Raw genomic sequence first — 25085 nt, forward strand, 5'->3', positions numbered from 1 at the left:
TGCACTTTAAATACTTGTTTCATTTCAGTTTTAACTTTGGCAACAAGTCAAACAATAAGCCAGCCCAAGAGAAACAGGACATACCCGTAATTTACATTCCCATCTGAAAAGTTACTCAGGAAATAAATTATAACTGTGGTCAAGGAATGCAGACAGCAGGGTCTGCAGGCAATATCTTCTTAAGTCTTACATATGATAACAATCTGATGGTCCCAGGGAAATCTACAGGTGTGCAATCCACCTGGAACTCAGGTGTTTGCTGGTTTGCTTGTTATTTAGGGCTCAAATTAGAAATTAGGATTTGAGCACATTTAGTCTTTTGATATATGTAGTATCTGACTTACATGAATGGCTCTGATTTTTGCACTTTTCTGTGGTAGAGATTTGCTCAATGCAGAGCAGTGAATCAGATTTGGCTTATTTTTTTGCCACTTGAGGTAATTTTTAATGTACAAATATTTTTATAGAATAATTGTTAAAACCTTCTCCTGTCCACTGGCTGTCCTCACAATTTAATTGGTTTTGATTTAACAGGACCAATTGGAGACGGAAGGATCTCAGCAGGTCACAGTCAACCCCGATGCTTCAGAAATTCTGCAAGTCAAGAGAAGGAAAATGCAGCTCTATCAAAAGTAAACAGAAACATGACATAACACAAATAGATTTTCATGTCCTGCAAATCATGTAGCTTTTCTAGTTTTCTGGGAAGCACAATAGATGGCATCTAAGAACTTTTTGTTTTGAAAAGCAACCTAAACATTGCAATTTATAACATCTTTCTATTTTTGTGTGGATATTTTATCACTGTATGTATTACAGAATCTGATATTTATTTAAAGCTGTAAATGAAATTAGTACTAGGTGACTGGCAGGCTCAGCTTTGTACTACAGATGAATTAACCTGATTGGTAGAATATAAAATAATTTGTAATGAATAAATCAGATGAATCTTATTCCATACTTCTAATCTTTGGAGATTTCTATGTTCATGGATTATTGGCACCACTGATCTAAGAGAATACAAAAGAGTGATTCAGGTGGCTTAACAAGACAAAGGCCAGTGGAAGCAAAGTTATCAATGACTAACAAAGGGCATGCCTTTTAGTGGACATCAGAGAATTTGTTCTTGATTGACATGATGTATTCAGATCACAATTAGTTCTTTAGTCTTTTTCAAATCTTCCAAAGAAAAAAATGAGATGCCATGAGGAAATATCAATAATATGTTTGGTCAAAGAGGAGGCATTTGGGGAAAAGATAAAAATAGGTAAATATCTCAACCTTACCATTTGTCATTCCAAAGCTGTCTCTTAATGAAGTGACCTTTACTTAGACCGAATTTTGGATTTAATCCAACTGAGAAATGTTGTCACCTGGGTATAAACTCCTGGCTTGTTTTTTAACCCGCACTCATCACCCCAGCTCACAAGGCCATATACGTAGTAGGAGCCATTTTCTACACAAGTTAGTGGGCCTCCGGAGTCTCCCTGATGAGAAAAAGCACACACGTCCAAAACATGAAGCAAAATGTTAACCAAAATAAGAATGCTCCTCAGCCATCATAAGACTTTGAAGCTGTAATGATGTGTCTTTCCTATCGGATGTACCATCAGATGCTGCTTAGTTCCTCAGTGGGCTTACAGTTCTGGAACCAGGTCAAATGATACCAAACTTTTTGGATTTAAGTTTTTGTTTGTTCAAGTCTGTGATACGCATCTGACAAGGTCACATGAAATTTCCCAGACATGAAAGTACCAGGCATTCAGAGCTTGAGCTTGGAAAGATAAAGACGTGATCCTTGGCATAAATGAAAAGACTTGATCTCTCCCACACCCCTCAAAATAATTTTATTCTGAGCTGACTGGTCTCATTTTTTGTTTTATTGGTGATTTCTATTGCAAAATATGCTTGCAGTGGTAGTTTGCACCTCAGGTATATTGTTCAAAGTCTTCCCTGGCTTAGAACAGTATAAATATGAACTTGCTTCACATTTGCACTAGTAGTAACGGAAAGAAATATCAATCCTGACTTTCCCTGCAAGTCTTAGCTCTGATATAGAATCAAATTAGAATTGGTGCTCATGGCAGAGGCCATAATAAAATTGAGAGAAAAAAGGCAAGTTTTCAGGTTATTATGACAAACTGCCTCAGAAGCCAGACTTTCCAGGCTAGTCTCTAACTTCCATAGATCTGCCTGTGCCTGACAGTGACGTTAGCTCTAGGGATACACATCTCAAACTGAACTGAAGAAAGACGATGGCTGTTGAAATAATACACTGATGGGAGAAACAGATACATATGCAGCACCCTGCCAAAGCTATTACTCTGCACAGCCTGACTATTTACACAAAAAATTAGTGTTCAAATACAGAAAAAGCAACAGACCTGACAAGAATCAGCTCTGGGTCTCTGAAGATTTCCCGCACAAAACATGCTTTCATCCAGTATGTGATCATATGCTCTGGGTGCATTGCATTTCTTCTGCGAAATCAGTTTGACATTCGCGTCTAACAGCTGACGGGATAGTTCATCTACGGGATGTGCACCAAAAAAATGGAGTCACCTTCCTCCCAGTCCTGTTACATGTTGTCTTTGTTCAAAATAGGAGCTTGCTTGCCATTTGGATGGGAAGGGGGAAGAGCAGGGGGGATGCATGGGCTAGCCTGGGAAGAAAAGAAGTATCTGTCTGAAAAGATAAGGGTTAGAGTTGGAGCCTGGAAGCTTCCCTCAGGACACCGAGTTGTTGCCTGAACAAAAGCAAAGTCAGGTATTCAGAATTTGGCTCCAATCAGCTCTATCTGTGTAATCCTGCTTTTCAACGGTGCTGGTTGTCTGCAGCTCCCACGGGTCCCAGTGGGACTTCGAGCTGCTCAGCACTTCTCAGGCTGGTGCCATTAGATGTTTTAACACGCAAGCTAATGAAACAGATGAAAACTGAAAATCATGCAATATTTAAGGGCAATGATTAATTACAGTGAATCTAAAGACATAACTTGACATCTAAAGGCAATAGCCAGACTTTCAAAGCACTACATCTGTAGATAATTAAAGGTGGTTTATAAGTTTGGTTCTGCTTGAGTTTCAGGAAATATTCCATTTCTGCAGTGATTTCCTGAAATGCTAATAATAGCTCTGCTCAAAGAAGGAGCCATCTAGTTTGAACACGTACAGGGTACTTGGTATTCTTTGTTGGGGAAAAAAAAAAAAAAAAATCCCCATCCCCTTTTTAAGAGAGACTTTTTATTTGGAACTTAAAAAAATGTCCATTAAATTCTGTTGCTGCATTCTGATCAAATGAACACGCTTGTCTCTTGTGGACTTCAATAAGAGTTACATCAGAAGGGAGAATTTGGTCCTATGTATCGTATCAGGCTGTATCAGTCACAAAGCACTAGGACACCTACTGCAGCCTCAGTGACACATTTTCCTTCTGCTGCTTTACAGCAACACATCAATCAGAACATGAGAAAATGCATTTTTTCAGAAAATTGCCATTATCTTTTTTTAAGCATAGTAATTTCTCCCCTTAGGATTTACCACGGGCAAGAAAGGTTTTGGATAGAGCTGGTTGAACTTGAAAAGCTTTGGATTTTTTTATTATTTTTCAGCGCATCTGAAGATCCAGATGCTGCTTCTGAAAAGCTTTATCTGACCCAATGGGCTGGAAAACCATGTGAAAGTTCCCGTCTTTCTTGGTCCTGTCTTGAAACACACAAACTATACAATAGCCTCTCTCTTGATACTTTCTTGCTTCTGTTGCTGGCTTCAGATAAAACCATGACATGGTGTGTCAGATGGCAAGCAAAAAAAAAAAAAAGTTGCTTCGGGGATTTTTTTTCAGAACTCTGAAAGGTTTGGTTGGTCTAGCAGTTGGAGATTTCTGCTAATGAGTAATTTCCATGGCAGGGTTTAGCCGTTCTTAGTTTTGAATTCCATGTCTTGGTTTCACTAAGTGCCTAGGTCCACATTTGGATCTGGCAATTGCTACTGAAAGTACCAGCCCACCTTTCCATGGTGGAAATCCAAAATCACCAAAATCCAGCTAGCCCACAAATACCTGTCTCTGTTGTGCCCCATCCAGAAATGAAGCAGTCAGTCCCAACGGGAAAGAAGAAGTTAGGTAGACATGCTGTTTTCACATACTTTGTTTCCACTGCACAGTGTCCATCAACTGGCTTCAATTTAAGTAGTGCTGGAGAAAAGATAAACAACAACAAAAAGTATTTTTTGCAAATATTAATCCCTAACCATCATTACCAGTCTGTTACACAACCCTGCGCAAAGCTGTGTATACCTGATGTGCTATTTGCACGACATGCCGGACCTGTCCCTCTTGTTTTGCTCCTCCCACACCGTGACTTCTGCCTGCCCATCACAATTCACATCACAAAGATTCAAATGGGTCTAAACCACAATTTGGCCTAATTATTTCCTAATTTTACATTGACTTTAGTTGGAGAGAGGTGCTTCAGACCTTCAGACCACTGAGTCTGGAGGTGAGCCACATGAATATTCAATAAAAGGGATTTACCAATATCATTGTGTGGGACACCATCCTTCTCTCTGTATTTGTAATGTACGATGACCTTCTCCACATCAAATATTTGCTCTTGATGCTCTTTCTTCTTGAGGTCTTGCTTTCCAAGGGCTACTTGGAGATTTTCTGCTGGATGTCTGGGGGGAAAAAAAAAAAAGCAAATTACATGCAGACGTTGTCTATCAGCAGTGGTGAAAACCTGCACCTTCAGCATCTGGAAGTCAAGATATTGCATGGCCAGATTTCCTAAGATCGTTATAGGAGGACTTAGGCAAGTGGTGGTGTCACGCAATACATGTGCTCTTAACTTGTTGCAATCATGAAATGCGGTGATTTAAAACTGCATGAACGTGGTTTTCTGTGCATTTCAGGGCAGAGTAGCAGTGTGCATTCAGTCTATTACTGTGGCTGTGACAATGAGTGGCAACTCATGGAGCCATGGGAGTACAATTGCTCGCCATTGTCTGGGCATACTTAAAATCATCTGTGCTGGAATAACCTCCAGAGTATTATTTACCAGTTTCCAAGGATGGTGGTTTTCAACCTATTCAACAAAAACCTTGAAGGAAATGTCATATTCTAAGCTAGCTGCCACATAAACAATTGAAAGCAAAATGCTTATTTTGGCTGCTCTGGAGATCTTAGTTATGATGCAGTATGTGATGTTGCTTATGGTATTCCCTAAAGTTTTCATGGAGTCCTTCTTTTATACATTGCAAAACCTTGTTACTGTCCTCCTTTTTTCCTCTCACACAACTATTTTAGGTCATTTTAGGTGAGGGGGGGGGGTAAGTTTACTTAGTTATTCTTCTAGCAAGCACCATTTTCAAGTGTGTATATATATATTTATGTATGTGTTCTTTTTTTCACATATATGTTTTCCTTTCAATTTGATTCCCAGCAATCATTTCAATTGCAAATAATTTGGATTTCAAACTGTCTCTAATAACCATCCTGATTTTTATACATTTATCTACCCTAGGCATAGGACATGCACCTACTCAATGCAGTGCCCAGCAGTAAGAACCCAGCATGCTTTAATTAGCACGCCACCACAGAAATGTGTGCTCCTTTTTGAAGTCTTTATCTGCAGAGATGCTATCCAGGGATGTTTGCCAGCTGTGGTCTTAGCCCCACCATAGATCCTCTTGAGTGTCTTTTGAATTTCTGGTTGTCCACATGTTTTGAATATTTCATTCGATCCAGGTTGGTCTGTTGGGCTGTCTACTGGCCGTGGGCTCTCTTCAGCTGCGTTGAAAGAGACAACAGATGTATAATGTAGAGATAATATCAGACTGGAGGAGTTGAGTAACAGGGAGTCACCTGCTGCCTGGACCACCTACATGCTGCCAAACAGCTCACTTTTCTAATTCTTTACCTGTTCCTGAGCAGGGTGAAATGTCACAGAAGTCCCATTCCACTTTGTGATTTTTTCTGATGTAGCACCAGGGTTTTTCATCCTCATCAGGATTCCTGAAGGGAACAGTTGAGGTCATCAGCCAGCAGGAATGGGAAAAATCTCCACGAAACCAGTGAAGGAACTGAGGATGCTTAGGGGAGCAGCCTCAGGCTCCCATATGAGAGTCAAACTTCCAAAGATACTCTTTCATAATATTTGACAAAGAAGATGCCTGAGATAAGAGAGTGGGGCTTCTGTTATTTTACTATCCCCATACCTGTCTTAACCCTAAGAAAAATGAGGGACTGATTCAGGGAAATGATGGCTGCTTCTGGAAGCCTCACATCAGTACAGTGACTTAGAGAATGCACCTCTAACATCCTGGTATTTTATAGATGGACAGTGTCTAGAAAGATGTGGGATCTTAACGTCATCAGTTTGTCAAATTCATGAGCAGCTTGTCCTCAGTGCTCTCTTTGATATAGATGTCTACAGTTGCTTCTTCAAAATATTACCTGCAGAAGTTATGTTCACCAATGCCATAAGAGTCAGCATCCTCCATAAAGGCATTCACAGGGTAGTCCAAGAGAACGTGGGAATTCCAGTGCAGGCAGGTCTTACCGTTCACTGCTTGGTTCACTTTTCCCCTGTACTTAGAGGAGGCCTCTTCGTAACAGTCATCCAATCCTGTAGGAAGACAATGCTGATATGAAAGTGACTTTTGTGTTGTTCCTTGCCCAAAGTGGTTCCTCTTCCTTACCCTCCTTGCCATACGTTCATTTTATGGAGGATCAGAAGGACCTACTGGGTCCGGTAATGATATCCCTTATCCTACACAGGCCAGAAATAAAAGTAACGTCCCAACATCTGTCCAGCTTGAAGCTTGATTGACTTCAAATGCCTGAAACCTCTTTGCAGAGTAAAGACCTAGCAGCTAAGAGCTGTCTTAATGCCAAAGCAGAATCTCTCCGTCAGCGGCCTGGGCAAGAAATGGTATCAGCAGGATTAGACAGAAGTGGGCACAGAGCTGCTGTCACGCTAAGGCAATGGATGTGCCCAAAGGAAGGTTGTGGGCTTGTGAAACTAACCTGCAGGTGAGGAAGGAAGTCACCTGCAATATGGAGCATGTTGTGGTGCACAGAGTTTGAAGTGCAATCAACTTTTAAAAGAGAAAGAAACAAATCCTTCTTGGAAAAATATGTGTGGGGTGTGGTGCCCATGGTGGTGCTGCAGAGGCAGAAGGCTCTCCATGCAGGCTCGGGTAATCCCACGCCCTTGGCCACCCATCCATTTATCAGTAGCTGTCCCCTCAGCCTGGGGAGTCACAGGCAACTGGACATGAATCTTCACTACATCATCGGTTTTCAAATGTTTAAGGAAAGCCCCATGTTCCTTTCCCATGGGACACGTGCAACCTCTGGGAAATGTGTGCTCACTTATATACCAGTGGGACCCTGCTGACGCACACTTAGAAAACATCAGTATGGGAAGTGTTCTGAGTCCCTTTGCCAAAGGTGGCTGCAGAAGTCCGCCTCTTCCTCTGACACTCTCCCCAAGGAGGCCAGTGCCCCAGGTGTAGTCAGGCGCTTGGTGCAGTGACAGCATCAGTTAGCGTGGCTGCAGGGTGAGGCCAGCCCTTGGCTGTCTGGAGGCTTCGTCCCTACTCTCTGCCCCCGGGAGCTGTGACGTACCGATCTCGCAGAATCTCCCTCTGAAAGATTCAGGGCACTTGCAGGTGAATTTCGATCTGATTCTGTGCCGTATGCAGATACCTCCATTTTTGCACGGGTTTGGCCTGCACGGTGAAGATGCTGTCAACATGGAAAACACAGAACAGCCTTGTCACTCTGCTGAACACTGTACAGCCACTCACATGGCCGATGGAAACTGGGGAGAGCTCCCACTTAGCCTGTTGGCTTCGAGATCTTATAAACTCTTGCAAAATGCTTATCACCAGGGGTTTTACCAGTGACCGAGCCACCACTCCGTAAATCAAGCGTGACTCATCACTGACCAGCCGCACGGATGGAAACTGTGCCAGACTCAGGCTGGACGACGAGGGCAGGATGACCCTGTGGTGGGCTGCGTGTGATTTCCCACCACTGACCAGCCACAGTGAGGTGACCTCTCCGTGCTGTCCCCAGCACAACTCCGTGCTCTGCTGAGTGCTCACCTTGGTGGCAGTCAGGTGTCTCGTAGGGATGATGGCAGCTGCACTGAAAATAAGGTGGGGTTAATGTGATCAGGCAGTCTCCCCCGTTGCACCTCTGCTCCAGACACATGTTCTTCACTGTGGAAAACAGAGGTACTTCATCAGCATTTGTGTGTGCACAAGAACTGTGTCCTTGCAGGGAACGTGGGAAGACATGCTTTCTCCTGACGCTCTGAAGAGGCTTTCATTTGGGATTTCCCTTCTTGTTCACTGTATCTATGGCAAAAAATCTGCAGGACCAATGTGCAGCTCCCCACTGCCCACCTGGCTGGGGAGAGAGGAGTGCTTTCTGCACACCTGAAGTCTATTTTACTGGATACAAGTAAGCTACGGATGGGAGCTAAGTGTAAGACCTAAGAACGTGACTGCAGTGGGCTGTCAAAACCCTCAGCCCAGCTGACAGTGGGTTTACCAAGCCCTGTGTTTGCTTCCATTGACAGAGCTGTAACAGTAACATTAGATGCCAAATTAAGGAGTGTAAGTTAGCAAAAGAGCGATTACCTTTCTCGCATGTAGTCCCGGTGTATGGCTCAGGGCAGAGACAGCTGAAGCTGCTTCCTCTGTTTTCACACCTACCGTTGTTCTTGCAGGGGTTGGAGGAGCATGGGTCTGCGGGGGTAAGGATGGAGATCTTTTAGGTTTACTTTCAGCATCTCCACTTCCATCACCTGCTTTTTCTTCTTGCATTTTCTGACTGCAGAAGGCTGCCTTCCTGGGCACAGCATCCCGTGTAACATGTACCGTGCTTATACATCAGCTCACCAGCCACAGGAGCAGCTATGAATTGCTGCAGAGCTTTCTGCAAGCTGTAACAGCTCACAGCTTTGAGTCTGGAGGTCCTCAGCTCCCTTTGCCATGCCTATGACAGAGATGTAACGGGGCAAGTCCCTTCTTTTGCTCAGGGACAGATTTGCCTCTATGGCAGCAGCAGGAGCAGATGCCTTAAGAGCCAGAGGTGGCCCTGGGCATCTGCCTTTATGCACTTAGTGTGGAGGTATCTGGATTGGGCATTGCCCTGGTTGCATCATGACACTAAATCTCCCCTGGAAAAGCCATCCACCACCAGTGTGCTGCATCATACACCTGGGCAGCTTTGCTCCAAGGGAGCAGGCACCTGCTGAGAGTCACTTGAGTGCTCAGCCTCTCCACTCCACTCCAGGCTGCCAGGAGCAATTGGTGTTGGGGACAGCCACATGCCAGCTCTGCTTTCTTTGTACCAGGGGATAACCGAGGAGCTGTTGCAGGCGCTTTCCCTGTCTCTCCTTTTGTATTCCCTGAGCAATCTTGAGGATCCTTTCCTGTCCTCCTGAAGTTTGGCAAAACAGGAAAAGAAAAAGAAAGAAAAGAAAAGGAAAGGAAAGGAAAGAAAAGAAAAGAAAAGAAAAGAAAAGAAAAGAAAAGAAAAGAAAAGAAAAGAAAAGAAAAGAAAAGAAAAGAAAAGAAAAGAAAAGAAAAGAAAAGAAAAGAAAAGAAAAGAAAAGAAAAGAAAAGAAAAGAAAAGAAAAGAAAAGAAAAGAAAAGAAAAGAAAAGAAAAGAAGAAAAAAAAGAAAAGAAAAGAAAAGAGAAAGACCCTGCAACTGAGAAAAAAGAAGAAAAAAAAGAAAGGAAACCTGCTCTACATTTGGTTCCCAGCATAAATACAGAACATATATCCCATGAAAACAGCAATTACATCTTACAGTGTCTATAGACAAATAAGCCTGTGCTTTTTTGTAGTAGCAATCAGAAATGTTCTGCATGATCAGAATCCATCCTGTGAAACCTGGAGATAAAACACAGGCTCCTTACAAGAGAAATACAAAGGAGAACACTGCAAACAACCCTCCTAACTCATCCCTTTGATGCAGGCATTTCGAGAGCAGGCTGGCAGCCGAGGCCTGCCACACTTGCGCTGCAAGCAGAGGGTTGGGATTTTACCCCTTCCTCGCCTCCCTGCCCACCCTCAGAGGTACCTTTTCTGGTATCGCTGTAGCCAAAAAATGCCTCAAACCAGTCAGGGTCCTCCGAGGACTGCTGCTGGAGGGAGGGCTTCTGCTCCGGTTGCGTGTACTCATCGTAGTACTCGTAGTTGTCAGACTCGTCTGCAGGGAGGGGTGAGAAGAGGGTGGAGGAACAGAGGAATTAAAACTGCTAGAAGGAGAGAAGGAATGAGAGAAGTTACTCTCTGGGATGGACAGTCTTCTTCTCCTTCAGCTGATTTGGGATGTCAGCGGGTCTAGAGCTCGCATCACCTCGAGGACCAAAGGTGCCGTTCAGCTCTTCCTTGGCACGGGCAGAGCTTGCCCAATGCCCAGCACGGCCACCCCGAGCACCGCTGGCCCCGGCTCTGCCCTCGCAGCTGCTCCTGGAGGGTGCCGGGGCCCTGGATGCCCAGCCAGCTCCTGCGGCGGCAGCCAGGACAGCCCGGAGGGGACACAGGCTGGGGGCCCTGCAGGCGTGGGCAGGAGCTCCCGGTGCAGCACCACAGCCGGGGAGATGCTGATGGCTCTTGCCAGCACAGGGAGAAAAGGAGATTTGGATTCCTACAAGAAAGGGTTTTCTTTGTCCAGCCTCTTTGACGACCAGCATCACCTCAAGGCAAGACCTTCACTGGCACGTGGGTGCCTGCTGCCTGGGGGGACACAGAAACCCTTTTCAAGGGAAACTGGAGAGGAGCGAGGGCCCAAGGCAGCTGCACACCTGTGTGGCTCCCCATCCACAAAACCCCTTTTGAGGAGTGAGGTCCTGGCACAGCAGGAAAAAGCCTGTCCTTGCCTCAGTGGAGCCTGCAGCCTCCCGGCAGCGCAGCGCCAGCGGGACCCACAGCTTTGCCAGCCCATGTTTGGGGGGGACGGTTGATTAAAGTGGGCTGGCAGCTCCTTGCACAGGTACGGCTGCTGCCGGTGGAAGCCACTCCGGTGTTTCAAAGACAAGCTATGGTAATGAGCAAAGCTAAGCTACGTACAGAGACATTTTAAAAAGCTCTCCCCTAGGGCCGGACCGATGGCCCCATGGATAATGCTCTGCCTTGAACTGATTATTGACTGCATTATCTTAGTTTTCTCTCCTCATTCATTCGCTTGCAGCCTTTATCTTTATTCTTTCTTTGCTTCTGAAAAAAAAAAAAAAATTCCACTTTTGTACAATGGGTGTTTTATATTTCATATTAAAATAGAACCGTCTTTTTTTCTTCTTTTTTTTTCCTACATGCCAACTCTCGTTTCTCACCAAAAAAAAAAAAAAAAAGAGGAAAGTTTCACCTCATTTATTGCTATGTCAAGTCAAGACTCCTTTTCCTCAGCTCATTATTTCCACAGGAGCTGAGTCTCGACAGTGTGCAAATGTTGCAGAAGTGTGTGCCTTGCTGAGGAACAGAAGGCTCTCACTGGAAGATAAGGACATTGTCTACAGTGAACAAAATTAAATTTAATGTGATGTAGTTAAGAAAGAGAAACAAAAAGACGGTTTTGCCTGAAATGCAGCCTGCAAGCTCACTTTGTCGGAGGGGAGATTTTGCAAGTGGATTTGAATTTGAGGGAATTGTCTGAAGGAGTCTGATTTTTGTTTCCCCTGTTTATTTTCAAAATCTTAGTGGGGAACGTGTGCTTTTATTCCACAGATGCTTCAAAGAAGTATTCTGAGGGATGGGGTGCCCTTTGTATAGAAAAGACATACCTGTTAAAAGTTATGAGGGATGAAAAAGGGAGTTGCTGCTGCCAAAAGCAGACTGTAAACATGCCCAGCGTGCTTTACAGAGGCTGGTGAGGACTCTCTTGAGTCAGTAGAGGAAAAAGAAGTGCTTCGAATGAGCACAAATAGCTAAGCCATTGTAGAAGCATCTACCATGATTTTTAAACCAACTGCTCAGTCTAAGTATGGTGTTAAGAAATGACAATACCGTCACTTCATTTTATTACATTGGCATCATTTCTTAGCAACGGATTATTCATTTATTAACAACACTTATGAAATTACTTGTTGACCCATTATGGACTATTTTAAGGGCATCTCTGTGGTAAAAGCCAAGTTGGCGAAGATGCAATTCACGTTTTGCAGGGTGTCTGCTTCTGGTGGTTCTGCGAGGTGGAGGAGCACAAACCCTCATTTGCACTGATGGGACAGATGGCCCTCGGGCAGTTTTGGGACAGGCTAGTGCACACCTGAGAGCAGGTTGGCACCTGGCAGCCCTCGAGGAGGGCACTTTTGGGTGGCCAGGGTTGAGGTCGAGCAGGTGGCAGAGAGCAACCCCTCATGGGCCGGCAATTACCATTGAATGAATCTTTATGACCAAGCCATGGAGTTAAGGGCACACGTGGAAAGGGCTTGGAAAACATCAGCAAATGGTTTTGGGTACCCTGCCTCCCCATGGGAAGAGTGGGAGTCAGGACGCTGAGCTGCCTGGCTGGGAGACCAGCCAAGGTGACATGAGAGAACAGCCGACCTGAGAAATCACCAGCTTGCTCCATCACCATCCCTCTTTATGGAACTGTGAAACAGAAATGGCTTCCATGGGCCACGTGAGTGTTGCTTCCCATCTCCCAGCTACTCCATGTCCTCCCCAGCTGCACGAAGCAGTTAAAAACAAAGAACAGAAAACCCTGACTTGGGTACATGACATCAAATTAAAAGGTGTCTTCTTATTTATCATTGCTTCGACACTAAATAACTATTTGGCTTCTACATCTCTTATTTAAGAAATGCTCCCATTCCATTTTTTTAATTATTCATAACAAGCCATAGGTTTAGTAAAGCAAAAACAACACTTTTTTTTATCTGAGCACATAATTAACGCACAAAGTCTGATACACTGATTGATTTAAACATATTACTAAATCAGAGTGTTCATTCTTTGTAAGTGCTGGAAAACCTTAACATACTTAAAAAAAGCAGTGATCTGACATTTGTCACTGAAATGTGACTATTACATGAAATTAAATTAGACATCCTGCATGCAAATTTTCAAAGAATAACTTTCCTCTGTGTAGTACAAAAAAAATCCCCCATAACTGATAGACAGAGATTGACTTTTAAAGCTTCAAATCAGCTTTGAGGTCTGGGTGATCTTTTAAACTGCTCGAGCTTTCATCTGCAGTTTTTTCACATTGCCAAGAACTGTCAATCAAGTGATGGATTTCTGATCAATATCCCCTTGTTCATTAGCTTACACGGGCTCTCTGTTACGGAGAGAACAGATATCCCAATGCTGGCAGTCACACTGTTTTCAAAACCTTTGCTGGATCAAGTCATGACTAATGTTCCGAGTGGGAAAGTGATGCATTAGGACGCCATCGAGTGACCTGAATTGCGAGGTAACTTTGTTGGACTGCAGTTGTCAAGATGAGTGATGTGCAAAGTTAAAGCCCATTGCCAACACACATCAAGAGCGCCAGGAAGTACCCAGTGTTTATTCAAGCTCTCTGAACCTCTGGGGATTGACTCAAATCTGGCCTAATTTAAGCAGGATGAGTTGTCCTACCACCTTTCAAAATCCTTTTTGTCTCCAGCTCTGAGAATAATGTAGTGTTATTTTTATGAGGCTGAAATCCTGACTGCATTTTAAATAACGAGATGTCCCCCATTTACTTCTGCAGAGATGAGACCTCACGGTATTTCCTCCCTTCCACGCAGGCTGCGGCTGGGAGTATCTGAGGCTTCAGAAAGAAATTGTGAAAAAAGTGAGACCAGCTAACAACAAAGCCAGCAAGCCTTTCAAATAGTTTTGGGGCTGTTACTTAAAGCCAGTCTTACAGAGCATTTTCCTGGGAGGGACGGGCGCTGGGCGAAGGTGGACGATGACGGCTGAAGGCGTGGGGACTCGTAGGAGGATGGGAAGCAGGAGAGGACAGAAGTAAGGACCATAAAACATCAGGGAGGGAATGAATTAAGAAATTGTGAAAGCTCCATTATTGAAAAGCAAATCAGCTGGTTTGCGCAAGGTTTGTGTGTAAAGCCTGAAGCCAGCTACATGGCTCTGTGGCCAAATACTTGCAGAAGTTAAATACTGAGCTCAGATGTGTGAATGATTTGGGTATTTGCTTTCCACACACATCTCGTTAGAAGAGCAACATTGACTTGGAGCAAGAAGTGGTGCAGTAGGAGCTACAAGGCTGCTGGACTCACAGGTTTGACCTGGAAGCCAAAATGCCACTGGAATGAAGAGGAATGTGGCTGAATTGTGAGTGCAGAGTAAAAGAGTAAAAGAGTAAAACTCTTGTTTGCAGGTAGAGGAGAAAAAGTAATGTAATACTTTATTAACTGTAAATTATAAACTCAGACCTAAGAGCTACTGAAATCAAGAAAAAGAGGAGCATGGTTTCCCTGCAAAAATACTAAACTTAGCAATAAAACAGTAATCCTTTACATAGTCCAAGTGGGCTGCAAAAGGATGTACAAATCCTCACACAATATCTACAGATCCTCATACAACTTTCAACACAGCTTTTCTCTTATCAACATCTTAATGCTGCATCAATGATTTTTACTTGCATGAGCTTGTAAACACTTTTTCAACCTTCTTGCACTTTGGAGAAAGCCTTGCGGGAATAAGTTCCACAGTTATGTGTATGCTGCAAGGGAAAGTTAGCCTTCATTTATTTGACCTTCAATTTGCATGCACAGATAGACTCTTCGCATAACCTTCTGTGAAGTTTGCAGCCCAGCACTGCAACTTCTCCTCCAGCCTGTGACCCAATGTGTCACCCATGGGTCCCCAAAGCTGTGTTGAGTGCAACCAGCCACAGAGTGCCAGAAAAGTCCTGGCTTGGAACAGAGCTGGGAGTTGCAGGTGCAGTTTAGGAGCAACCCATGATCAGCTGCAAAATGGTACTGCTGTTACATCTCTGTTTTGGGCTCCAGTGTGCCAGACACGGTCCTGGCTGGGATCCGATGCAGCATTATCCCCTGCACTGACACAGAGCACATATGCAGGTCTGAAAGTGCTCACCATATTACCTGCCCAAAGTCAAGCAGACTTTCTACTTCATCACAGGCCTTATTTTAAGCTCAGCAAAGCTGTGCATCAAGTTAACAAAACTCAGCGCTGGGCACTAGCGAAGGCTCTTGATGGACCATGGCACCAGCCTCTCAGTGTTGCGTGCAGAAGTTAAAGTGAAGAAATGGAAACCACTTACCATGCAGCAGGTCGGCCAGGGAGAAGAAATGGGAAGCCTGCATGAGATAAAAAAGGGCAGAGAGTCAGTTTGGAGCTAACTGGGCTGGATTTTAAGAGCTCTTTCAAAAGATTAACAAAATGTCTTAAAAAGCCCACTGCTCTCAACAACCTGTGCGGGAGCTCTGGCTTTTCTGAGCATCCAGCCCAAGCTGCAGGCTGGGTGTGCTTTGGGAAAAACTGGTCCTGAACAAGTTAAATTGCCTTTTTGCTTATCAAGTGACGGTGCACTGACTATTTGTCTAACTCCTCTGAGATACAGACAGAGGCCACGCTCCAGCCGGCTGCCAAAGCTGGAGGACAGGATGTGCTTGGGCAGGGCAGAGTGGAGGTCGGACAGCGCGGCATGGCCCGGGAGCCTACGTCTGGTGCTGCCGGTGGGATCTGAACCTCCGAACTGGAAGGCTGTCAACAACCTTTGGATGGAGGAGAACATTTCTGGCACTTCCTGTGAGGAAATGCCACGTGTCTGACCTCCGACGTGGGGCTCCAGCCTTTCCTGTTTGGCTCATGATCAAGGGCAAGTGACAAAAGGGAACAGAAGAAGGAAAACAGCTCTCAGCCTTTGAAGAGTGTGAGTGAGGCTTGTCTGAAAGGAGATGCGCTGACTCCACACCGGGATGTATCCCCCGTGTGAAGATTTCAGCTCGCTTTCCTGCTTGCTCTAAATCCCAGCTGCGGACAGGATTACCTGCCTGTGACAAGAATATGTGTGCTAACAGCAGGTGTAGAGAAGGAGATTTGGAGCTGCTATTCTTCATTCCTCGCATGATTTGTTAGAAGAAAACGTATTTCCGAACAATTTAACACTCATAATCAAGGCAGTATACATACACACACTCACATACGATTATTATATGCACCTATGAATTGCTATAGAAGTAATGAATAAGAAACAGGACAAAAAAAGCTCAGAATTCAGATTCGCGAATATTATCTGGAATATATAAATGAGTTTTTGCTTCAGGCACATTTGCGTCCCTCTTGTGTTTGAGCCAGGGAGAACAGACACTCCAGCACTCCCTTTCCCACTGACTTTAATGAGAGTGATGTCCCCTGAACCGCTCAGCAGAGCCCCTTTCCAGGTGCACTTAAGTGAGCCACACACATACATAACTAAATCCTTTGCAGCTGGAAGGACACACACACTCACACAATTGCCCCCCCGAATGAGAGCAGAGATGATGGTAAATGAGAAGGCTGTAAAAGCTCTGCCCTTGGTGTATATGTTTCTTGAGTGCAGGTACAGGGTTCGTCAGATCCTTTGCCAGACCCTGGATGCAATGGAGATTATAGAAGGAAAAGGTCTAATTGCTCCATTTACAATTAGTGGTAGCGTTCATCCATGAACACAGGCCAAAACAAACCCTGCCAGTGTACTCCTTTCTTTCAGAGGAATAGATGAAACAAAGAACAAGGAAGCAGCAACGGGAGCAGGATGAAGCAAGAAACATTTCATCTCCCTCCCCAGCTCTCCACGGTGCCCTGTTGTGCTGTTTGCCTGATGGGCTTGGGAAGGGTTTGGGGGCAGAAGGGTTTGGGGTCAGTGAGGTTGCCCCTGCATACGGGGCAGCCCTTGACGCCCCGCGGGAATGTCAGAGGGTTTCAGCCCAGGCTGAGCAGCACTCGACTGCATCATGCTGTTCTGTGCCTCGGTTTCCCCCAGCTGTAGAGCAGAGCTGATGATAGTCTCACGACACCCAAGGGGATGGCTCACACACCAAGAAAAGAAGAAAGATGAAAGACCTAGCACTTTGCTGTACTACTTTCTTTTCCCACCACCCCTCCTGTCCAAGCACTCCTCCATGGGCAGAGCTGCCTGCAGGAGGGCAGATACTCTGAACTCCCTCTTGCCATAAACTGGTGCCCTAGAAAATGTGCAGGTTTCCAGTAACATCCTTCAGAGCAGGCAGTGGCCTGTACTCTAGGGCATCTGAGTCCCAAATTTTGGTGCCCACTTTTGGATGAAGGCCTATATTTGCTGCCACAGTACAAAAGTTACTGGGATCAAAATCTCCTGCACCAGCCGGCACAGAGAGTCCAAGAGTTGAACCCAATCTTTATCGTAAGGCTCCGGTGTCCCGTTTTGTCCCGGGGCTTTTCCCGCTCGCGTGCCTGTCACAAGCTGCAGCAGCAGAGCTGTGGGGACAAACCCCAGGCAGAGCTGACCTCTCGCTGTGGAGACTTTTCTCCTCCCTTCTGAGGTCCACTGGACCACTCGCCAGACCACACTGGTTCTGAAGCTTTTTCACCCGCACTTGCCAGCACAGGGCCAAATTTTAGCCTTTTGACTCCCTGCATAAAGCTTTCCATGGCGGTGTGCAGCAGAGGAAGGAGAAGCGCTCGACTCCTTCCCTCCTGCCCGCTTGAGCTTGCCCTTTCCTCCGTGCCATGGGGGGATGCGGGATGCGGAACGGGGGCTGCAGGAGGTGGGATGCAGGATGGGGGCTGCAGGAGGGGGTGCAGGCAGGGCAGTGAAGGCAGGGCCTCCTGCCTGCCGTGCCGTATTGCTCGTGGCCAGCAGAGGAGGATCTTGTCCTTCCGACGAGGTGCAATACTGAGCCCAGCCAGGAGCAGGACTCGAACAAAAGGAGGAGGAGGGGAGGGGGAGAGAAGAAATTAGACTGTGGGGCTGGTTTCACCAAACAGTCTCCTTGCTGCAGCTCGACACCGATACTTTGTGTGCTCTCTCAAGAGGGAATAAAATCGCTGGATCCTGTTCGTAGCAGGTCCGCAGAGACAGGGGACGAAGCTGGAAGAATTTGCGGAGAGCAATTTTAAATTTTATTACTTTAGGCTCATAAAAAAGAAACGCTGAAAAAAAAAAAAAAATCTGGGAGAGACATTTTATATGGGTACCGGTGCATTGCTGAGTGTGGAGCCAATTACATTTATAGGGCTCCTAGAAAAAATGGTGGAAAAATGGCTGAAATTCAAAATATCCTAATTTCACCTGACCTTTGTTGTTGTCATCATCATAATGATTAGCACTTCACTAAAGCTTCATTTCTCCAAAGAACCATCAAAACTTTGCTAATTAGGCTTTGTACCAAGGTTAAACACTGCAGATACATGATACTCTGCATTTTTCCATTTCAACTCCTCAAGAAAGAGAGACTAATGAAATATAATAGATTTCAAACAGTAATGCCAGAATCATGAGCTTTCTTGGTCTCAGGACACAATCCTACAGCTCTTTCTCAGATAAAAATGTCCAGTTAATCTCTGGTGATACTTTCTGAATAAAGCCAGGAAGATTTGACCCCAAATTCAAGGGAAATTATTTACAGCTGCCAGGGGCATTCTGCAGTTGAACTGTTGATTGTGTCTCAGGTACATTTGCTACCCCTTATTACAATCAAAATGAATAATTAAAACACAAAAGCAGGTGGAGAAACAGGCAGCACAAAGGTGACAAGCCAGGGTTAGGCTGTGAATTTACACATGTGCAAAACAGAAGTAATTCTGAGACAGCGTAGCTACTCGGGCTGGCGTGACAGGCGAGCAGAGGGATGAAAACTACCTCTACACATACACACACTTTGCAACAAAGCACCACGGGAGTTCAGACATTAAACTGCATTGGTAGGAATTGGCTTACTCACTTAATTGCACTAAGTCATGCAAATTCTCCTACAACTTGCCAAGAAGTGGCCTCCACGACAGCAAAACAAATATTGCCCCTTTCATTTGTTCTTCTGGGCAGTCACAGCTTTGTAGCCGAGAAGGAAGTGGGATGGGGAAGAACTGGAGAACAAGGATGGATATTTGATCAACTTCCATCCACGACTGACATAAGGCATGAAGGAGCCACGAGGGCAGACACAACTACTGCCTTTTCGTAGTGAACCCCTTGATCCCGCTGACAGCTCTCAGTGGGAACCTTTGTCTGGGCTTCTCGCCAAAGGAGGAGGGAATCGACAGTTCTGATGCTCTTACAATCGGCCAGATTTTTGCCTGCAACCATCGTGGGTAGTGACAGTCTTTGAACTTCAAGGGAAAGTGGCTTTTCCAGCAATGACATTGTATTTCTCAGCCAAGGCCATGGTTGCAGTATAATGAAAGCAGGGCATATTATCATCTGGAGCACACATGCAATACATGTTGTATTTTTAGCCTGGGAAACCATTCTCTGAAAGGATTCCACCAAAACCTCAGAGTTCTTCACCTCTCTGCTAGCAAGACATCTCCTGCCTCCACACTGAAACGCAACATGTGCCTCAGAGTAAATGACATGTTCCTTATCGACTGGTCCCAGGGTGCCCAGAGAAGTTCACATTTGAAGTCTTCATTTGGCTGATTATTCAGCTGTGAATCTTTCCCACCTGATACAAAAACCACAGGGATCCAGGAAAAAAGTAACAGCCCTCGGAGGTTCTGCTGAAACCAGCTTGGTTCTCTGCACAGGAGTTACCTGCTCCTGTTTTCCAAGAGATCAAAGTTTCCAAGTTAATCTTTGCACCATGAGAGGTGGCCTGCTAGCAGCTGGCTGTTTTTAAAGTTGCTCAACGGTGGATGAGGTGTGCTTGCACTCCCAGGTGGAAAACAGGGTCAGCCTTGGATGCCACAGCAAGGGGAAACTACAAAATCTTCCAAGGGGGCTGCAGGAGCCAGCCTTGTCACACTGACAGAAGCGTGCCGCGCTATCAAACACTTTTGCAGCCGGTGCCGGGAATGCAGGTTATACTGCTAGACTTAAAGCTTATGCAAAGTCATTAAGTCCCTTTAGTTACACGGGATATCAACCTGCACGCTTCAGGGCATAAGCTGATTGCCTTCAGGGGTCAGCGAGGAGCGCTTCCCTCTCGGAGAGCGCGGTGCACAATTAGCTGGGGGCGCTCCCAAGGCTTTGTTGCTTTCCTGCTGCATCAGGCAAATTTAGGTGAGGGCTGCAGAAGGGCATTACACCTGATGGGCCACAAATTGAGACGGGCTTGACAGGGTTCACTTCTCTTTGCAGTGATCGGTTCACGATGCGACGGAGCATAAAGCCCTCGCGTGAGTGGTGCAGCGCTGGGGAGAGGGTGAGCAGCAGTGGGAGTTTGCTGCAGGAATAGATCTGCTGGTGGGTAGAAAAAGACATCAGACAGAGTTCACTTTGGGACACCCTAAAATGTTGGTCTCCAAGCACCTGAGGCAAGGAAAGACCTGTACTGCCGGTAACAGCTTCCTACCTGCTGTGGGCCAGCTAAGAGATAGGCACTGATGATAAATTTTCTTTGCAACTGTTTGATCTTAAGCCTTCCCTTTCTGCTACTAAGTGCACTTGGTTATTGGACTGGGCATGGCTAGTGACTTCAAAACACTTTCCATCACAACTAAGAACACATCAAATTTTTGAAGTTCTAAAATATTCACTGAAGATACACCTCTGCTTCTCTGACTCCTGCATTTCTTCCTCTCTGCTGCCAGGGGTGTTGAGTTTGGAGGGAACATTGATATGAGGAAAAAAGCCTGATCTGAACACCTGTTGATTTAAAAATGACCCTTTTTTTTTTTTTTTTTTTTCCTGCAAGCATGTGCTGAAGCACTTTAGAGTGTTGTTAAATGGGAGCTGCAGCCTGGTATATGAGCAGCTCTGTCACCAGGGTGTTGTGGGCCCAACTTGGTCTCGCCCTGTTGTGGATTTCTCTAGCCCAACTCAGCACAACATTTAAGCACACCATTTAAATCTGTGTGCATTAGTTCAGAAAAGTTGCTTCAATACAAGCCCAAGTCAGGGAGGATAGGCAGCCGAATTGCTGTGTCTGAATGTTAATACAACCTGCTGCAGCAGAGCTCTTTGGATTTCTTTTTGGCAAAGTAAGGAGTACTTAATACAACACCTTATGGCAGGCACATTTCTACCACAGGATCTTGCTGAGCAAAAGCGTATTGATTTCTCTAAAAGTTCCTGCTCATACAGAGCTGATGTGTGCATCAGTGAGGACCTACTGAAATCAAAAGGAAAAAAAACCCCAAAAAACCAACCAAACAGCCTGAGAAGACCCTTCATGTCTGAAGAGACAATCTTTGGTGCAGTTCCATCATATATGCTAAAATAAAGGACCAAATTTTGTTCTCCCTTGCACCCAGCATGCAGCTTCCTGCCTTTTATGGAAATAGTTGGATTCATGCAGGTGAAATCAGTTTCTCTTCAGGTAATATGAAAGAACCAAGTGGAAATTTTTCCGTTAGGGTCCTGCTCCAAACCCACCAGGTCCATGAGTGTCTGAGTGCTTTCCTGTTCTATTTTTGACTGACTCGATACAAGCTACTGCCTAAATCTACATTTGACTTCTGCTATATTTCACCAATAACATTGATTAATCAGAGCGTTACATATAAAAACTCCTAAAACCAGATTCAAATAAAAATGAGAATGATGAAGGTAGATAGTTCTGGGCAAGGACAGAAATAGGACTTTAAGGGTGTTTTCCATGGTTTCAGCAAAATGCAAAGTCTATTCTTTTTTCGTTCAAACTATTCCAGTGTAACTTTTTCTTTGGAAGAAATCATTAAGGCAAAAATGTCCTCTCATAACATGTTTGTCATGCAATGGTCACGTCATGGCGACTCATTCGCCTCTTTTTTTTCTGGGATCCATGCCAAGTGCTAAGCCAGAAAACCTTGTTAGATTAATTATGAAGAAAAAACATGTTTTATTAAAAACTAGCCTGCTGAATATTCTGTCGTGCTGCTTCTCAGTGACAGTAGAATTGCTTTTGCATTTTAGCAATGTTAATGAATTTTCAGGGGCAGGGGGAGATATACACTACATTTTCCACAACAATATTTACTGCAAGTCAGATTACGATTGTCAAAACTAGTGAATGAATCTAACATTTAGGACTAGCTAGGAAAAGTCTGTGCAAGACTTGTGTTGTCTAAGACTGCATCTACATCTTCCTCACTGAGTGTGTATTAACACAGTCGATTCATGATGAGCATATTTCTATAAGACTGGGTTCCCACAACATCTGTACAACTGGCATTGAACCACCCTAGAACTGATCCCCCTGGTAAGCTGCCACACGTACTGGTGGATCAAGTGTGCCATATCCACTGCTGCCAGCGGATAGATAGTCCTGATGATACAATTAATGATGATAATTAATGATGATAATTAATAAACCCCCTATTGTCTTGTGAAAATCCGTGATCGTAAATTCATGGAGGTCTTCAAAAAGATCTACAACCCATTAAAATCCCTTACGATACGTTTTTCCCAAAGGAATCAATTTAAACATGTCAACATCTGAAATTTTGCAGCGCATTTCAGTAAATATGAACCTGCATGCATAGGAACCGTCATTAAGAAAGCAGAGGTTTGAAAGAACCTCAAATTCCTTCATAAGAAAATCTACTTCATTGCAGTGCTTGGAGGAACAAAAGAAATGTTTTTAAAACTGACTTTTAACTTTGCTTTGCTACGAGACATTCTTTCAGTCTTCTTTAAAGAGGAGATGAATAGATTTGGGAAAGTATATCGAGCTCTGCCGGAGCTGGGCTCTGGCCATCTCTAGCTCTGTTGAATATTTTGCCATTAACCTTCCTTCCACGTTAGCGGCAATGATAATTCAGCCATCCAAAACATATGGCCAGGGTAAATTTAACCTCTGACGAAAGAGATTGCAAAACTGCCAAGCCGGCGCATAGCCCTGACCTGTTTAATCTGACAGCCAGTCCCTTCAGCATGACGACGAGCAGCCCACGTTGCAGCCCAGAGGTTTGGAGCATCGCTCAGCACCCAGGGCTGGGGGAGCAACTGCACTCCGCCCCCCTCCCACACCCCTGGGAGCGCATCCAGACAGGCCATTCCTTGTCACTGTAGGTATCTGCTCCAAAAAAAACCCCATCGGGCTTTCCTCTTATGCAGCATTTACTTGGGCACCTCGCTACCCTGAGATGCGGATACTCAGCTAAATGCTCCAGCTGCCCGGGAAGGGCTCAGCAAGGAGCAGACCTGGCACGTGGCAAGAAAAATAATATAAAAACATACTCACGCACAAATGTGTGTTCCCTAGGAGAATGACCAGTGGAAGAACCTGGAGGGTCAAAGCACTGTTAACCATCCTTACGGTGGTTTTTTCTTGAAATTAGCTTTTTCTTCTTGCCTACGTTTTTACAGACACAATCATTTGAGAGTTAGCTAATTCGGTGCAAATAATTAACTGTGTTTCAAATATTGTTTAATGTTCAACAGATTGCCCTGATCAAATAAGCGCATCCTGTCCAGATAATCACTGCACTGACCGCTGGTAAACATTTCAAATCAGTAAGTATCAAAGATGGGAATAGTAGAAATTAACAATGAAACACAGTATTTTCCTTGCGTTAGAATTATTTTTCAACTATTGTAAATTGAAAAAAAGTGTGAATCAATCAGACTTACTTCTCTCCCACCTGAAAAAAACAGTGAGATATAGTTACAAAATATAAGATTTTTAAAAACATGAAAGTGTGCTTTTTATTATTTTCTAAATTCCAGGCATCAAGGTTCATGTTCTCAAGCATTTGCCTACAAATGTGAGAATCTGGAATCTTTTTTTTAATAAAAATTGAAATTCTTGAGTAACCCCAAATCTCCAGAAGCTGAAGCATTTGTAACAACAGCAGCAACAGAGGAAATCACAATATTATTGCAAGAATAAACAACGCTCTATTGCAGAAATGCTGACAAACTTTTACTGATCAGATTGTGTTGGCGCTACATGTTACGAAAACAAGTGAAAAGACATATTTTTTCTCCCAAATAGTTTAGAGCCTGAGTAGAAAGAAGGAAGAGGGTGATAGAAATACAGTGTTTGCACATCACAGTCCAAATTCACAAGGAATTCCCTAGCAATATGTTTCCTCTATGGTTATAAAACAGTTAAATAGGATAGTGCTGAGCACATTACCCGACACCAGGAGAAAAATGAATATGGCTATCTGCTCAGGAGGACTTGAATAGTGTAAAGTAAATAAAACAGATGGGTGGGGTGTCCACATGTTGAAATATGAGGAAGAAAACAGTGAAATCACAAAGGCCTCATCATTTCCCATCCTGAATGGGATTTTCTACTGAAAAAGAGAAGATGTGAGCACTTGATTACAGACTCTGTGACAAGGGCTGAAATTTGGATGTCAGGGAACCTTATTTCTGATGATTCCTCACTTTGGAGCCTGCACATCCTAAAGGAGATTTCATACATCAAAAAAATACACAAAGAATTTAGGTATGCTAATTAAGCCACATGTGCATAATTTAAGCAGGTGCCTACAAGCAAAATGTGTTTGAGATTTAGCATGTTGGTGGCCACACACACAAGTTTAAGAGATTCCAGATTCTTTAACTAGTTAGAAAGACAGCAAGATAAAAGGAGTTAGATAACGCACGACTTTATGTAATGTGTCCTTGAGTAAGCTGATTTGCACTGAATTTTAATAGAGCCCTGATTCATCAAATCTCAAACAGAATTAAGGTATGGTCTGGATCCTAATACCATCATGCTTTATATCCATGAAAGATAAATTAAAGGATGCAAAACTGCTATTGACAAACATTGATTATATGTACTTTGATGGACTTTGAAGTTGTGCCAGATGCATCTTGTCAGCCTCCAAAGTTTTCTTTTAAATCTCATTGCATAAGGCTTTTACTTTTTAATTATTTTTTTTCCCTCAGCCTCTTTGATCAAGAAAAAATGTAGATCATATTTGCGTGATGCTATTTCCTATGCATTTTATTTAGATATGCCCTTGCGCACAGCTCATGATATGTTAAAAACGTTACATGGCACACAGTCATTTTACTCTATTATCCTGG

The 25085-nt window shown here is 44.2% G+C and overlaps 2 protein-coding genes across 4 annotated transcripts in view; one reads left to right on the forward strand and one right to left on the reverse strand.

Annotated features, from left to right (window-relative positions):
* Positions 1-960, forward strand: part of NRAP (nebulin related anchoring protein) — a 51836-nt gene extending 50876 nt beyond the window's left edge. For all 3 annotated transcript variants that reach the window (XM_075757859.1, XM_075757860.1, XM_075757861.1), the window contains one exon: positions 535-960. In XM_075757859.1, the coding sequence (XP_075613974.1) occupies positions 535-636 (102 nt within the window). In that variant the 3' untranslated portion in view covers positions 637-960. The remainder of the gene's footprint in view (positions 1-534) is intronic.
* HABP2 (hyaluronan binding protein 2) lies at positions 1-23431 on the reverse strand. The gene is made up of 14 exons (XM_075757862.1): positions 23281-23431; positions 15258-15294; positions 10101-10229; positions 8649-8756; positions 8109-8225; positions 7627-7746; positions 6451-6622; positions 5915-6009; positions 5538-5784; positions 4531-4673; positions 4057-4191; positions 2385-2530; positions 1287-1487; positions 1-594 (listed from the first exon to the last, which is right to left on the reverse strand). The coding sequence occupies exons 1-13, from the start codon at positions 23347-23349 to the stop codon at positions 1326-1328; spliced, it is 1680 nt and encodes a 559-aa protein (XP_075613977.1). The 5' UTR covers positions 23350-23431; the 3' UTR covers positions 1-594; positions 1287-1325.
* Between the last annotated feature and the right edge of the window lie 1654 nt (positions 23432-25085).

This window comes from Balearica regulorum, chromosome 7 (assembly GCF_011004875.1).
Source record: "Balearica regulorum gibbericeps isolate bBalReg1 chromosome 7, bBalReg1.pri, whole genome shotgun sequence".
Taxonomy (NCBI): Eukaryota; Metazoa; Chordata; class Aves; order Gruiformes; family Gruidae; genus Balearica; species Balearica regulorum.